The following is a 16,669-nucleotide window of genomic DNA, read 5'->3' as shown; positions in this document are numbered from 1 at the left end:
TACTCCTGGAAGGAAAAGGAGAGTGTTATTGCCAGTAAATAATCTGTAACTACAGGTGAAATATTTATAGAACAGTGACCATATGTAGATTATAATCATTAGTCTGTGCTGGTCTTTCAGCACATTTAATGTTCAGCCTTTGGATGAACATGTTATGTGAATAGTTATACACTTAGCTTCTGCTTGATTTACTTCATTGACATGATAAAATAATCAAGTAGTCATGCTCCTCAGTAAATGTAATGATTAATAATAGGTACCTAATGAAATACTGAGATTAATAAATGCTCATTATAACAGCTTCCTTTAAATTTTAGACGCGTATGTTTGGAGAGGAAAGAAAAAATAGAGCACTGTGTTCTGCTTTTCATAGGAAGTTCCATTTCCAAATGTCTCAGTTATCAGAGCTGACTATTACCTTTCAGAATCAGAGTCAGTCAGTACATGGCTAAAGTCATCAGTAATATAATTTAAGTAACACTTCCAAGTTTTGGGTAGTTTATACATGTTAGAAAAACATTCAAATAACCTTCAAGGTGTCATCAAATATAGCAACTTTGTCAGGTTTTTAAAATTCCAGGAGCAATTTTACAGTAATTTTTCATTTTGATTTTATTGGGTTTGTACACATTTCTAGTTGTTTGGTTTTTCCAGTCATTTCAGGGTGTTGGATATCTTATAATTTTAAAGGAAAATAGTTCAAAAGTTTTCATGCAATACAAGTGATTTGTCCTGCTAAACAGGTACAAATTACCATAATTACCTGCTGTCTTTTTACCAACAAATTACTATAATTAGCTGCTGTATTTTTACTTCTACTTGTGACATATAGGAATATTGAGGGAAAAATTTCTTTTTCATCTTTTGATCAAAATGTTTTGTAGGGGACTTAATCATGAAGGTCATAAGTGGGGGAGTGTGCGTGTTGTAAATTTTTATATTCTGTTTCATTTAATAGCTTTACACATTTTTCTTCTGTACAATTGTAACAGAACTGAAGCCACTAGCATTGCTTTTTCAGATTATGTGTGATCTTGTTCCTTGTGAAATGAAAAAAGAAAAAAAAAAAAGATGTGACAGTCCAAAGCTCTGAAACTGTGTCATAAAGAAAATTAACATACTAGTCAGAGATGAATAGGGGTGAGAAAAGTTACAGGATCAAAACTGTTCCAGCCCCAACTTAGTTTGCTAATAATTAAACCACTTTTTTTTTTTTTTTGTACTCAGGTTATCTGTTGATGGGCCTAATTGCAATGTTGGTGGTTCTTGAGACTTTCTGTGAACTCCATGAGCTCAAAAAGTTTAGAAAGTTGTTTTATGTGAAGAAGGACAAGGAAGAGGACCAAGTGCATATAATGGAACATGACCAGCTCTCCTTCTCTTCCATCTCAGACCAAGCAGCCTCCATGAAGGACGATCAGAAGGCAAACGAGCCTTTCGTGAATTCCCAGTCCCCAACTTCCAATGACAGCTCTCTAAACAATTAATACAGGAGTATATCCATACCATTGTTTTGGTGCATTTATGCTACTTACCATAAGAAATAGAAAGCCCCTTTTTTTTTTTTCTGAAAATATAAAAGCTGGAAGACTGTGCTATTTTAACAAGGATTTATCACTTCTGACTAGAAAAGACTTTTGAGGAAAATGTGGGAGCTACCCTGGGAAAAAGCAAAAAATGTAGGATGTGGCTGGGAACATTAGGCCATTTTGCCAGAGGGATAAGGAATTAGTTGTATCACTTTCAGAGATGCCAGAGAGAAAGGCTTGCACAAGCTGAACATCTTTAGGAAAGTAGGCCTTCACTGACATCCAGCTCATTGAGTTGCATGCCTCATTTTCCAGCTAGGTGACAGCAATATTGAAATATGCACTTTTGATTGTCAGAAGTGTAGTCACAGAATTAATACAATAGCTAGCATCTTAATCTGGAAAACATTTTCAGAGCAATATCTATAGATCTGCTGAAGGGGGGAATATCTAGATCATCCCTCTATTATTACCCAGTAACTTACAGGTGCAAATAATAATTCTAGGAATGAAAAAACAAGACTGTGGTCCCTCCTTTGCCCATGCCATTTGCATTTAAATTTCCTACTTCCTTGAAAGGTCATCTGATCACCAAAAGAGAGTGTGCCTTCAGTCTTCCATGCTATTTGTTTTCTTTTCTGAGGGATAGCAAAAGGAATTCAAAAGTTCTGGGTGAGATGGGCTTGTAGGCAAGGAAGGCGGCTGCAGTTCAGGCCTCTGAAATGATCAGGAGTGAGTTTTGAGCTACATGGAATGGAATGGAAAAGAGCATATGCCATGGCTGGCATAGTCATGTGCTTATGGCGTTCTCCTAGTGGATGGTTGAAATCTGTTGAGCAGAAGAAGGGCTCGGTGATGTTTTTTCCACCATACAACCCAGTGTGTGCTCTCTATTGGTAGTGTGGAGGAATAGAAATAGGATCACCTTTGAACATAACTCCTATTTCTTCTTTTGTTTTTCTAACTAGTACTCCGACCACTTTGGAGGAGAAGGGAATGTTTCAGGGCAAAACAATTTTTCAGTTTTTCATATGGCAAGAAAAAAAGAAAAATTTGGTTCAGATGGAACCGATGGAACTGAAATTTTTTCCCCTTGGGAAAAGTCAGTAAAAAGTCAAGATCCTGCTCAACTTCTGAAGCTGGAACCTCTTTGGCTGTAACAAGAGAGGTGTTTTGGTCCAGCTACCAGTCACTGTGCTGAATGCGGGGATCTCAGCATGAATTTCAGTGAGCATGAGATGAGACTTATGGGTTGTAGTACTTTCTCTTCTGGCCTTAAAAATCTTACGATATGGGAATCTTGATAATGCTTTGCAATGAACAAAAGATCTGGAGGACAAATAGCCATATTAGGACAGCCTCCCACATAGAAACAGTGTAGAGGAGAGCCTTTTTCCTGCAGTGCAAGCATGCCAGATTGCCTGTAATTTGGCTTTTAGTGTTTAGAGCTGAATAATATTTTACTGTAAAAGAAAAAAATGCAGTGTGTCTAGATTTAGCGCACATGGGAAAAATACTTGAAAGTAAATAACCCAAAATATACTGTGTTTGAGCTTAATTATAGATAGCATCAAACAGATTTTTATATCTTTACTGGAAAAACTTACTTTAAGGTTAAATCAGCTGAAAGTCTTCAATTAAAATTTATATTTATAGAAAATCAAAGCTAAAGGTTTTGGTTGTTTTGAGTTTTATAGATTAGGTGAGAGCATATTGTGTTTGCATGTTCCCAGGAAAGTGGCTATTTTTATACTGCTTAAGTTAACACAGTTCTATTTATAATGAATGTTAAACAATATATATGTACATATATACATAAATATATTTATATACTGTACATATATCATAAATCACCAGAGTTTAACAGACTTAGGAATGGCATATTTTTTCCCTAGTCTTCTCTTTATACAGTCAATATTTGAAAACTATGGCAGTAAAATGACACTGACATAAAATTGAGAGTACTGTACTACAAGAAACATTTATACTGGGTTTTTTTCAGTGGACTCTTATTCATTGTTTTCAGTACCTTAAAATTCAAGATTTCTTTCGATTTCCATGTAACGTTAAGTTCTAAAGGATATACACAGATGTTAAATGATATATAAAGTTAATTTCGCGGCGTGTACACAATTGCAAAATGTAGACACGTGAAAAGAAAGCACAAAATTCAAAGCAGAAGCGATAAACTAAGCAGTATACTGTGATGCAGGTGAGTATTTGTTCTTTTAAATAAAGTCTGGCTTTTGCCTGCCTGCACAATAAAGTGGGAGTATTTTCTTTAGTGGTGTGTGTGCGTGCACATACGTTGCAGAAATCCTGTCTGCATTTGTACATCTTTTAGTTAACTTTCCTCAGCTCAAGAAGGGACTATTAATTTCAGAGTGTGTTACGTTGATATTGATTGTGGCTTAGCAATGTGCTGGTTATTACTATTAAAAAAAAGCAATTCAAGGTGTGTTTGTTTTTGTTTTGGATGCTGACTGAATATAGCAAATAAAAAATAGTGACATAGCATTTATCATGTCCTTATGAGCTAACTGCTCCAATATTTGAGGAAATCTGAAAAACTGTCATTGCAGGTTATCAGTACCACTGATGAAAATAATGGCCTTCGTTTCCTGCAGCTTTACATCTTCGGGTGAAACCAACACACAAGATCAGAAGAGTTAAAACTGGAATCCAAATCAGAAGGAGAAAGATTATCATGCAAGATAATGTAGTATAAAGTGCACCTCTTTCCTCAAGGCAAACTGTGAAGTGGATGCATGTAAACCCAAACAGAGAGCATGGGTTATAAAGCAATGGTCCTGAAACAAAAGTTGCAAGAGAGTTAGAAATGCAAGAAAATTACGTGTACATATAAAAGAATTGCCTGAGTCCTATCCTCACTCTCCTGTCTTACAGTTGATCCATATTTACCATTAATAGCTTATTTACCATTAATAGCTTTATTCCTGTACTATAACTGACATTTGCCATATTCTCTTTGTCTTTCAGTTATTAAATATAAACATGTTTTATTGTTCTTTCAAGGGAAAGAACTGGCAGGCCATTCATTGTGTTGGAGGAAAGAAAATGGAAAAACTCGCTTGATTTTTGATTTTGGAGTTAAGTGACAGCTGTGTTGTCCCTTAGAGAGCATCTTCTCTTCCCTAAGAATTTCTTCCATGGTTCACCAGTGGCACCTCGTGTGGGTGCTGAAGACTTGCTGGAGATTGAAATGAGTTATTTTCCAAGTAGGTAACTTCAGAGACTGGAGTTGTTTGCAGCTTTAGTGCCAGCACTACTAAAGTTATCTAGTTGAGTGCTTATGTCAGAGTGATTTCTTAAGACTGGATTACGTTAAGAATTTACTTTCATAAATTCTGGATTACATTAAATGTTTGTCTAGCACAGTATTTTGTCTCTGGCAATGTCTGGGAGCCAACATGTGAACTTGTGTAAGGAGAAGACGGGCGTGTAGCAACAGTTCCCCAGAGTATTGTCCTGCTCCCAGCAGTGTGCAGTTCTGGATCTATCTATGGCAGTATCTAGGAGGCATGGACAGGCAATGTAGGTATGGTGTGTAGGAGACATGCTGCACTGATGTGCGTGCTCTCCGCGTTGGTCAGTAAGAGGCTGTTCTGCACAGAACCAAATGGAGATTTACCTGTTGTTTCCCACAAAGCAGTTTCAAGTTAAGTGCTTTGCAGTAAGCAGGTGTCTGCATGGGATGGGCCCTTGAAAAAGGGACGAAAGGCAGTGGAAGACTTTTTGTGCACTGTAACTTGGACAGTGCTGTCCTCCAGGTAGATAGGAACTTGCACAGAACTTGTTTGCTAATGCCAAATCTTGCATCTCTGCATTACAATTAGTTTTGTAAATAGTAGTCAGAAATGCACCAAGATGAACCATAAGTTGCTAAAAATACTACTGCCCTTATGTTAGTCCATTATTATTCATTCTTCTAGATATATAACAGGAAGCAGTGTTTTTCCAGATGTGCACCAGTACAAAAGAATGGGGCTTTTCTTCTTTGCATGAGTATCTGTCATTGTTGTAGCATGTATCAAAAAGCTTATAGATAGCAAAAAAAAAAAAGTATCTTCATGTTGCTTGTTTCAAACAGAAACTGTAATTTTTGAAATCCTGGAGACTAGTCCTGCAAAGTCGCATGCTTGCTTAATGCATATTAGGTACTTAATCTGTGTCATTTTTAATGACTACAGTGTTAGTTTCATCCCTTCCTAAGTTACCATTCTACATGCTTTTTATCACAGATTTCTTATCACAATTATCTTCAAAGGTCATCATGTTGCCGCTGATTATGAGGGCTGTGATGCAGTTATTTTGCTGGTGATGATGCAGGTTTGTCAGAACAATTGCCTTACCTGATAAGGATAGGACCTCACGTGTGTCAGTTGGGGCCAAATGACGTTGTGGCTGGGAGCAGGTGCATTGGCTGACAGCCAGTGTCAGGAAAAAATCATCCTGGCAAACTGCTAAGTGACCACACAGTTTCGCCAGGCTTCACTGCCTGTCACTAGGAGTTAGAGAAAGGAAGAGCAAGGACATTGCCAAAAGTCATCTAAAATGGAGTTCAATGGAAGTAGCTTTTTCACCTTTTGTCTATAGTCTGCAGCTCTCTGTTACTTCAGTTGCACCATATATCGTGTGAATCAGGAAAGTGGTGTGGCATTTCCCCACTGTAGATAGTCCCTGAGCTCCTGCAAGCTCCTAACAGGCTCCTGCTTGTTATCATAAGTTTTCCTGTATCAAGTTTACTGAGTGTTCAGACCCATGAGCAAGAGTGTAGATCAGTGTCACAGGGGTTAATGTGGCTCAAGACCCTGGCCCTGGGTCTGCCTTCCTTTTTAATTTCCAGGCTGAATGGAAAGAGAAGAGTGAACTCTCTGCCTTAAAAAGTGAGAAGCATACTCTTCTGTGAGGCTCAAAGCTCCCAGAATTCATTTGGTGCTAATCCCAGAGGTCTTGCAGTCTTGTGTGTACTGTACCTATATGCAAGTATCTAGAGTAGCACATAGAGCTGTGACTTCTTTTCTCTGTGCCTAATTTTTTGAGACTGGTGGACCCTTTCAACCTTCTGAGTTTATCTTCCCTGCAATATTCTCTGACTGTCCTTAAGCACTCTCTCATACCTAGCTGGGCCATTTCATTAGGCAGCAAGGTGAGATTAAGAGAGTAGAAGGAACTTTACCATCGTCCCTAAGGACTGATGATGGGACTAGGTGAGGGGACAAGCAATCCCTGGGAAAGCCCCATTCCTGCCCATTAACTTTAGCTGCAGCCACCACTAAGAATACCACTTTATTTCTAAAACCAATTCCAATGTCTGGTATATGCGGACTGTATGATTCACTTGTCTGCATTCTCTACGTCAGCCAAGGTTCATGCTGCTAGTAATGTAATGACTATAAAAACTAATAGCTCATCTAGAAGAATTAAATGGTTTTATTTTTCTTTTTAAGTGCATTGCTGCTGGGCTTATAAGCATTAGTCTGATTTTATTCTGGCCTGCAATGCCATTTTATTCTGCAACTGTAAAGCTTCCATCTCAGGCACACATGAGCAAAAATAATTGGAATGCTTGCATAAACAGAAGATGGCAAACTGTAGTATCAGTTTAGATAGGAATTAGCAAATCCTAATTCTGCACTCCTGGGCTGGGTTCCTGATTATGGGCAAAGATCTGATAAATTTGTGTAGTGATTGCAAGCTGTGATTTGAGGAATGCTTTCTGAACAGAGATGCAAAAAATATTGATGCTGGTAACAAAGTATATTACCACCTTTAGGACAAAGTCCCGCAAATGTTTTAATGTGCTACTTTTGCAGATTAATGCTATTTGCATGGGGCAGTAAGTCCTTGTTTGAAATGTAGTATGCAAAAATTAAAACCCACACTTCATTTAACTCAAATTCCTGCTGCACATTCAGCGAAGAGAAAAATCAATATGAAAGACTGATTGATCAGACCCCTCATTCCCGGGAGCTCGACCTGGTACTGCTGACCCCTGCTGAGAGCTGAGAACACTCCGTGGCTTTTCTGACCCATATGGAGCGTGAAGGCAGGCAGTCTTTGCCCCAGGAAGGCTTGCAAGCAACATCCCCACCTCTAGAAGATGGAGTGATGAGGGGAGAGCAGCCTTAATGGGACACAAGAAGGTAGACCACAGCTGCTCTGAGACCAAAGGTAAACAGCAAAAATGTTTACCCCTCCAGTGAGGAGGGTACATGGTGAATACTTGGAGCGGGCAGGGGCAAGTCAGAGTGCTCCAGGCGCTGGAAAGGAGCCTATACACAAGGCAATGTGCAGAAAGGAGTAAAATAATTTGATAGAAGGATTATCAAAGAGGAGATATTGCTTTTTTGAAGTTACTTAACTTTTAAACTTCCACACTGAGGTGTGGGAAGCTTTGAAATACACTGCAAAGAGACAGAGAGAAGTAGGAACTAGTCAATCTGTTACAATTGGCAAGTGTGGAGGGAAAAGGTTCATTTCTGCATTTTAAAGGCAGAAATGGCTCTTGTGATGCTCTTCCCTGACATCTTACAGGAACAAAGACATATTTGCAGTAGCTGTATTAGAACAGATCCGAATTGTAAGTCTGAGAGAAACTGTGTCCCAGCTCTCATTCTCTGTCCCTGATGCTAATTGCCAGTTAAAATTTTCCTGTTTCCTTTGGCTAGCTACACAATTTCTAATTAATTGTTCCAAAAGCAGCATTTCTATAGGACTTTGTTATGTTTTTGTCTGCTAGGTGACAGACCACATTACGTTAGCTACCAGCTTGCCCTGAGAAGAAGAGCATCCCTCAATGTCCCCTTTAGTAGGTAAAGCATGCCAAGCTCTTCTGCGTGCTGAACACAAACATCTTGACAAAAGCTCAGCTCATTCCTGGTTCAACATGCACTTTTCAGTGGAGCACTGAAACCACGGTGCCATATTGCTGCCAGTACTCGTGGTGGTAACTCTGCAGTGGGGCTGGGCTGTGGCCAGGGAGTAAAAAGGGAAGATGGCATTAGCCACCATTGTTCCTACTGCCATGCTTTCCAGCTCTTTGGGGACCCCCAGGTTTCCCTTCATCCCTCTCCTCACCCAGTCCCTGTAGGGCACAGCTGGTACTTGTCCCTACCCCAGCTACACTGGGGGAGATGCATGGGGACAGGAGAGGCTGTGACAGCACCAAGTCTTCTCTGCCCTACATGGTCCTAAATGTCTGAAACAGACATTGATTTTTAACATAATCTGCTGCACCCTACAAGAGCCAGGAGCTTTGTAAACCCCTCCTAGCCCATCTGCCCAGACTCCTGGGCAGAAGCTGTTTGCCTCTTGTGTTGACCCTCAGGATGCAAGAGGTTGTCAGAGCTCAGAGAAACATGAGCAGAGCTGCTAGAAGCATCAATTGCACATTTATTTCAGACAATCTCAAAGCACTAATTTTAAGCAATAGCTCATCAATCCTCCTGCTCTCGTGGCAGTGCCTGAGGCATCAACAAGATGCTGAACACACATCTGAATGTATAAATGCTCCCTTGGTCAGGACTGAAGCACCTTGCAGGGAGGGCATTGCAGAGAGAGGGGAGGTGTATTTTTATTAACTTCAGAGTACAGCTCAAAAAAGATCTGATATTAGCCAGAGCTGCTCTAGGGCTGTAGCATCCCTCTGTGATAGACAGTGGCCCTGTGGTGTGCAATGGGGATACCTGTGCTGTGACTCCCTTAGTGAGGTCTGGTTGTGATTAAAATACAACTGAGGCTGCAATTTCCTATTAGAGATGAGGCAAGAGACCTAACTCCAAGATACTGAGGTGATTAAGGCACCGAGGCCCCACCTCTAAACAATCCAAACCCATGTGAATATCTGCCAAGCTACTGGTAATCTTGATGGTGAAAGTGTTGCTACCTCAATCTTCTCACAAAGGAGGCTAATTAGGGTTGTGGATTTTTCTTTGCAAGTCATGTGTTGAAACGTAAACTAATCTCAACAAGAGTTTTTTGAAAAGTTTTAATCCTGAATGCCCTTAGATGTGAGTTTGGTGACTAAATAGAGTAATGTATTGATCTGTATGAGGACAGGACTGACACTGAATGCTTGAACAAAAATAGAACCCCTGGGCAAGTGTTACCCAGGACTTTCTTTCCCAGCTGTAAGCCTGGGTGAAACTTCCAGAGATAGTAGCCAGAGCAGAAAAGCAGGAATAAATGGAAAGCACTAACCCCAGTTCAGCAAGACCCCAGCAAGGTAATTTTGCTGCATTCCAAGAAACAGAGGAATGTGCATGCACCAAACTGACCAAGAGGGATAGCTAACACAACCATTTACTTCTGCTATTTTTCTGCCTTTTTATCACAACATTTTGGAGTCATCTTGTAGTCCAGGAGGTACCAACCTTCTTGAATGCAATACAAGTTTATTTTTAAATGTTTTTTAGAGACATTGCACCAGCAACATTATGCTGTCCTAATACTATCAACGTTTGCAGCTCTGTCAGGCATTCCCTGAGGTCACGTGGTCAAATCTGGCATTTTAAGCACATCTCATTATTTAACCTCACATCTTGCTAGGCGTGAGATATAAAAGCAGTAGAAAACCCATGTGTTGAGTACTACAAGGAGTCACCATTCCAATTTCAACCTGTATTTCTGCACCTCTCTCAAAAGGAAGCCAGTTTATCTTGTTAATTGACTTTATAAACCCTTCTGCTTGGTAGATCATGGCTCTATCACACTCTAGAAATGCAACAAGATTCTGCCCCCTTCATATTTGTGGTACTGTTTTACTATAGATGAAAGCATTGACACACACAGTTTATCCAAGAATCAGAATCATGTATGAGACCTGAGGCTTCTTCCTCAATTCCAAGAACTAAATTTCTGTAATGACAACCTGGTCTCTGAAGGACTATGAGGAAGCAATAACAGGCAGTGAGATGGGATGTGAATTTCTGTTCCTCTCTTGCTTAGATTATCTTCATATTCTCACCCCCATGCAGCAGCTACGGTGCACATTCCCATGGGAATTTAGAAATTTTAATGTAAATTTGGCCTATTTCTCATCCAAACTTCAATGGTGTGCACAAACCATAGCGTTAACAGCTACTCTTCCATATGATACTGTTTAACTTCAAGCCCAGCTAAATGGATTATAGCAAGTTATTTGTGACAGGCTTGGAGGTGCTGGATAAATACCATCTAGAGGGACAAACTCAAAACAAATAGAGATTTGGGCTTCATATTAGCTCTAGGTATGTGTTAAAGCCATGGCAAAACAGTATATGTTTTTAACAGGCTTAAGTTTTACTCCGTTATCAGTCCTCTGAGAGATGCTGCTGTCAAATGGTTTAGTCTAAGTACATCTAGCAGGTCTAATGGCTGCTAAGACTGGTTCTGAAGGAGATTTTGGGTAAGCAGTGCTCCTGCTCAGGAAAATAGACTTCATGCTCATTTATGTTACAGATTAGTAGCTGGGAAATATTCTTGGGTAAAAAATATGCACTTTAAATAACAGCTCCTTTGGTTATATTTAAATGGGTTGTACCTTTTGGGTTATTTATATGTAATGTTTTCTATTTGTTGTCACTTAGTAGGATTTGGTTCTCCTGTTCTAATAAAACAAGAAAACCCGGACGAGTGTGCAGCTTGGGAAGGGTACAGACTGAAAGCTCTGATTTACAAATGGTCATGGTTTCTGTAGGTAAATTTTCCCCAAAATGAGAGGGTCTCTCCCAACCCAGATCTACTGATCTGTGGAAATGCTTGCAGGACTGGACTTGGTCCAGGTCAGAGGAAAAAGCCTATCAGTTGCAAAGACTTCTCAATTGCAGATGGCAGTACCTTTCTTTATCATATTCTTTCTTTCATTTTCAAGCTGTGTCAGCTGCCAAACATGAGAGTCTTCCCCCAGTGTGTCTAATACCACTTAAAATTTCGTGGAAAAGAGCAAGCAAAATTGTCTCAGCTGACCTGGACCACTCTGAGGTCAGGGGGGAACACAAACTGGTGGACTGCCTGATAGTGTTCTCTGTGCCACTGAGTCATCCATGCACCTGGACCAACACCTTACTGCTGCCTGCAAAAGCTGTAGTGCCCTAAAGAAGAGTAAAAATCAAAATCAGAATGAACAGCATCAAGTAAGAAAGAGAAAATCTGTCCTGGAGCCAAGAGATAACTAGGAAACTGGCCTAGCATGAGACTGAACAGCTAAATCTAGTATCACTAACGCATGTGACTAAGTCTCTTTTCAACTGGAACTCTGAATAATACTAAAGGAATTGAAACTCCATATCTTACACTATCATTTCCAAACCCAAGAACCATCCCTCTGTTCACACAATCTCTTCTGTAACATAATCCGACATTATCTTGTAACAATCAAATACCTTCTCCCAGCATCCCATCAAGGTGGCTCTGGCACTTTATTTCTGAAAATTAAATTTCTTCTTCTTTCCAAGCCAAATAATTTCAGTCTCAGTGTATACCTGCTTAAGCTTATAGCAGCTTTTATCTGAATGGAAATAATTCCTCTCTCTTTCCTTATTTATTGCTCAAATATAATTCAATTCTCAGTTTTCTCTTAACACAGCTACACAAGACAGGCCTTTTGATCTACCCTTAAGAAACAGAGAGACTTATCTCTTGTTTCTGAGTAGCTCTTTTCCCATTTGTGTGTTTATAATCATCTTTTTGAAAGGCAGTCAATGAGAAATGCACACTGACAGCTCAGTGAGGCTGTTGTGGCCCCTATTGAGTGCCAGGGCCTTCCCTGCCACCATGGAAAGCTTCTCACCTGATACTTCTTGGATCTACTGTTAACAATTTTCCTGGCTGTTGCATGCAGGAGGCTAAGCAGCAGCATATGGTTTTACAGTGCAACCAGATCATCCTCCTCCCCAGTAGCCCTTGATAAAATCTCAAACACAAGGCAACAGACTTTCTTCTTTGACCCCCGCTGAATTATGCCACACTTTTCCTCCATCACATTTCATGTGTTTACTAGCCCCAGGACTACCTAATTTTTCCTATGCCATAATCCAGTCACCCATTATAAATACAGGCCTTGTCTGCACCATAGGCAATAAGTGAAATGGGCTAATTTGTGATTTGAGATACCTCTATGTGTTGGTAACACCCCTACCAATTAATCTTTTTCTTATTCTCTCCACTTAAGTCCTTATGCTGTTTGTAATTCTTGCAGTATCCTAACTTTACAAACAAATTTGTGTGAGTCACTAAACTCTTCTGTAGAGATGAGGCCAACCAATCTGTGCTATTGACTGGAATAACCCTTTTGGCAGGACTCCCCATCTGTATGCATTTGTACATTCTAGCCAGCTATTTCTGTGATCACATTTTGTAAGTCTTTTTAGCAAGCATGATGGGTTTTGTTGTTTTCCTAACTTTACCTCTGCCCATTAATAAAATGTAACAAAGGAGGTGAAAAATGCTTGCCCTGTGTTCTTGAAAGAAAAAAGAAGTGTCTTGATGGATATCAAAACACTGGCTTTAAATATGAAATACAAGACCTAACATGGTTTAACCTATTGGGTGTTTCTTCTTGATGTCACCCCCTTTCTCCCAGTAAGACATGGCCACAGAGAGCCTGGATATGCCACTGGTTAGGAGAACAGTGCCTTTCGTGTGCAAAACATCTTCTAACAGGTCCCGAAGTGCTCAAGAGTTAAATGAGACTCTGCATAAGAGTAGTGCAGATGACCCTGTCTCACATTCCCTTGCCTATGAGAAGGAATACTGGCCAGGGCCAGGGCTGGCCGATGGCTGCATGCCTTCCCACCTCTTGGCAGGCAGGATCGCAGAGGGTCTTGAAATCAAACTTCCTTCTATGCTTGCTCATCTTCCTGCCATGTTCACTAATAAAAGCGCTTATGCTGGTTTTCTCAGAAAGGTCAAACATATGCTGGCTAACAGCTCATACTGATTTGTTTTCCTCAGTAATGTAAAGTTGCTATTTGCTGGCTTTCCCAGTCTGCTGGCTCTCTGCAGAATTTGCTTCCCATTGAAGGTGGCTGCAGCTCTGTGTTCATGCTGCTTTAATCATTTCCTCCTTGGGATGAGGGTTTGTTTGTATGTTTGTTTGTTTAATCATCTCCTGCTCTGTTGTGCTGAGCTCTTTCTCAGTGCTTCACACTCCCCCACTCTGTTCCAGTGCCTGCTGTTATTCTTGGCATCCGAATCAATGCTAACTGGTATATAATCAGCCTGTGTTTTACCGACCAACATTTGTTCCACTGTCAGCTTTCATTTCAGCTTCTGCTCTGATGCCAGTTACTGTTCTGCTCTCTGGTGTGGAGCTCTGATTGCTCTGCAGGGTGCTGTACACCACTATTTGGGCCTCTGCTAATTATGTCCATATCCGTATCAGTGAAGCTTTGCTGCCCAGTGTCACATCCCTGCTTCTTACTAGTCCATATACTTGGTCCACTTCTACTCTATATCTATATGTCCTGTCCTATTGTATTCACAGGTTCATGTGATTGCAATTCTGTACAAAGTATTTCTTAATTTTAAGCCTAATATGATAAAATATTAAATAAATGGCTCCTGAGAGGCATACTTAGAGATTATAAGATGACTGCTTGGGTGTTGTGGTGTAAAGCTACTTCATTGCAATCTGCCTGTGATAATGAAAATGCTAAAAGCACATTTCACTCAATTCCCACCTTCCCAGATTTGTATTTCATTGATAACTAAATGCATGTGTTGTGCTGAACCAATAGAAACGTAGCTACCTAGGCATTTATCTACATATTGTCCATGCTATGGTGAGACTAGGTTGTGTAGATTGGACTTGATTTTTGTGAATAAGAGGCCAAAATTAAAATAAACTTAAAGAAAAGCTGGTGTGCACAGGAAAGGACCATGCTGTTTGGGCTGGCACGGAGGGGCATAGTGGGCAGGACATCAGACCCTGTGGCTAATGAAGCAGGAGAAATGGTGTAATGTAGACAGAACAGGTGGGCTCACATATCACCTATTCTAGTCTCTAGGAGTCTTTCTCCTCCAACATCACATAGCTGATATGTTCCAGGCGAACTGGAGGACGTGGAGTTTCATCATCCAGCGTATGAGAAAAGTCTGCTGGAAAGAGCTGAGCAGCCAGGAAGAACACTCACACCAGAGAATCAGAATATAAAGGGAAGCAAGATATAAATTCTTGTTTTAAAAACTTTTCCGAATTTAAGAAGCAATAAATTAAAACTCCAATAATCAAATAAGAAGGATCAGAATTGTTTACTTTTAATGTTGTGGATAAGGAAGAGATACAAGAGTGAACAGAGGATAAAATATTCTAATAGAGATAAGATGCAGCAGTTAATTTTAAAATAATTCTAGACAACAGCCTGGATCCCAAGATAAGGAAAACAACAATACAAAATGAATCATTAGCTCAATAAGAGTCTGGCAGCTCTTTTGTGTGGCCTGATGTGTTTTCAAAACTAGACAATATTGTCTGTTGGGCAAATACCTATGGAGAGTAAACAGAGCTATATATTTTTGCAACAGATAAAGTAGATATTATCTTAAAGGGGGAGTTAATATTCCTCAGTAGACCAAATCCTGCCCCAAAATCACACTCAATGCTATATTTAAGATGATGTCATTTTCTTTTGCTAAACATGTTTGCTAACTTTATTGGATGAATGTGAGTGAACAGTCACAGAATCATCTGCAGAGCTCCTTAAAGAAGAAAATGTGTCCTCTGGGGTTCAGACAGCTCCTCCTTTAACTGAGACCAGGCAGCTGGGGTAGGTGATGGCAGTCAGTGACTGGGTAGGGAGAGGTCTGTGGTTTGAAGGGCAGGAGCTTCTTCTCTTCAGAGGGTCAGACTAAGACTAGATAAAAAGGAGTATCACAAAAATCTAGCAACGTGCAGAGAAAAAACACCTGGTAAGACAAGTCCTAGCAGCTTTAGCTATGGAGTGAGGACTTGCAGCAGAGAGTGATGGTGGCTCTTATCAGTGCTGGCGAGTGCAAGAGGTGTGAGTAGCCTTGCAGGCAATCTATCTAGGTCAGTGCATTCATATATGTGCAATGGCCTCGGTCCTGGATAAAGGTAAGACGAAGCATGCGTCTCCTGTTCACTGCACCTTTCCCCAGCTCATGGCCAGAGGGGGTGTGCAGGGACTGGTGAGGGGCTGTAACTGCTGCTTAGGGTGGGTAAGGCTATAAAGGAGTGAGGGTGATGCTAGGGAGTGAGAAGCTGAGACTAGAGAGAAATGAGAGGGCTGTGCTGGGAGCAAATGTAAGCTAGGAGATCAGTTTTCTTTTTAGACTCTCACAGGTTCTGTTTGGAGACTTAGAGAAGAAGGCTAGACTGCCCTGGGACTAAAGGATGAGTTTCCTATCTGAGGGGAAATAGCAAGGCAAAGATAAATAAAACCCTTGCTATGAGAATAGCCAAATATATTCCTTTGATCTAGCTGGATTTAAACCTCATCCATATGTTTATTAGCCTCCTCTTATCTGAGCCAGATGTCATCTTGCAGCTGCATTTCTCTTATCACACAGCAGTGGAAAAGACTCAAAATGCCTAAAAAGCATGTCACTATTTGAAAGGCTTCATAAAATCCCAGCTGTCATAAATCCATAACTGCCTTAACTCCTCTTTACTTTCCCCTTGATTGCCCACTCCTTTCTACTCCTAGTCTTTCCTTCACCCCTGTCCCCCTTCTCTGACCACCTCCTGCTGAACCATCCTCTTCTGGGGATCCTTGGGCACCTCTTTCCTCTGTCCCTGCCCAGTTCACCGACTGAATGGCTGCTTTAAAACACATTGTCATGCAAAAGTGTCTTCCTGGCTAGTCTCTGGCACTTTTACAAACTCAGCTGCTCCAGACATTTCTCAGGAGAAGAAATCACCCAATTCTGATGGCCAGTGAATGCCAAACAGCTGACTGCTGTGGGTGTCAGAGGTTAGGGATGAATGCTCATGAAGTTCCAAAAAATGAAGCAACTTTCAGTAAAATGTAGGCTGTTAGAGACTGAAAGTCTGGCATGTCCCTACTATGCTTATTTGGGAGAGATTTTTGCGTGGGATGTCCCCTCAAGCCTGTGGGGAGGTGGAGGTATATGTTGATGCCCTAAAGCACAACTGTAATGATATGACCTCTGATCTC

General features: G+C 40.5%; 1 protein-coding gene across 1 annotated transcript in view; it reads left to right on the top strand.

Moving 5' to 3' along the window:
* KCNK1 (potassium two pore domain channel subfamily K member 1) overlaps positions 1-3,795 on the top strand; it is a 34,283-nt gene extending 30,488 nt beyond the window's left edge. Inside the window, exon 3 of the mRNA XM_064648806.1 lies at positions 1,228-3,795. Within this exon, the coding sequence (XP_064504876.1) occupies positions 1,228-1,487 (260 nt within the window). The 3' untranslated portion in view covers positions 1,488-3,795. The remainder of the gene's footprint in view (positions 1-1,227) is intronic.
* Positions 3,796-16,669: the final 12,874 nt, after the last annotated feature.

The sequence above is a fragment of the Pseudopipra pipra genome, chromosome 3 (assembly GCF_036250125.1).
Source record: "Pseudopipra pipra isolate bDixPip1 chromosome 3, bDixPip1.hap1, whole genome shotgun sequence".
NCBI classification, from domain to species: Eukaryota; Metazoa; Chordata; class Aves; order Passeriformes; family Pipridae; genus Pseudopipra; species Pseudopipra pipra.
Note: the sequence above shows the minus strand (reverse complement) of the source record. Positions and strands in the feature narration are given on the sequence as shown.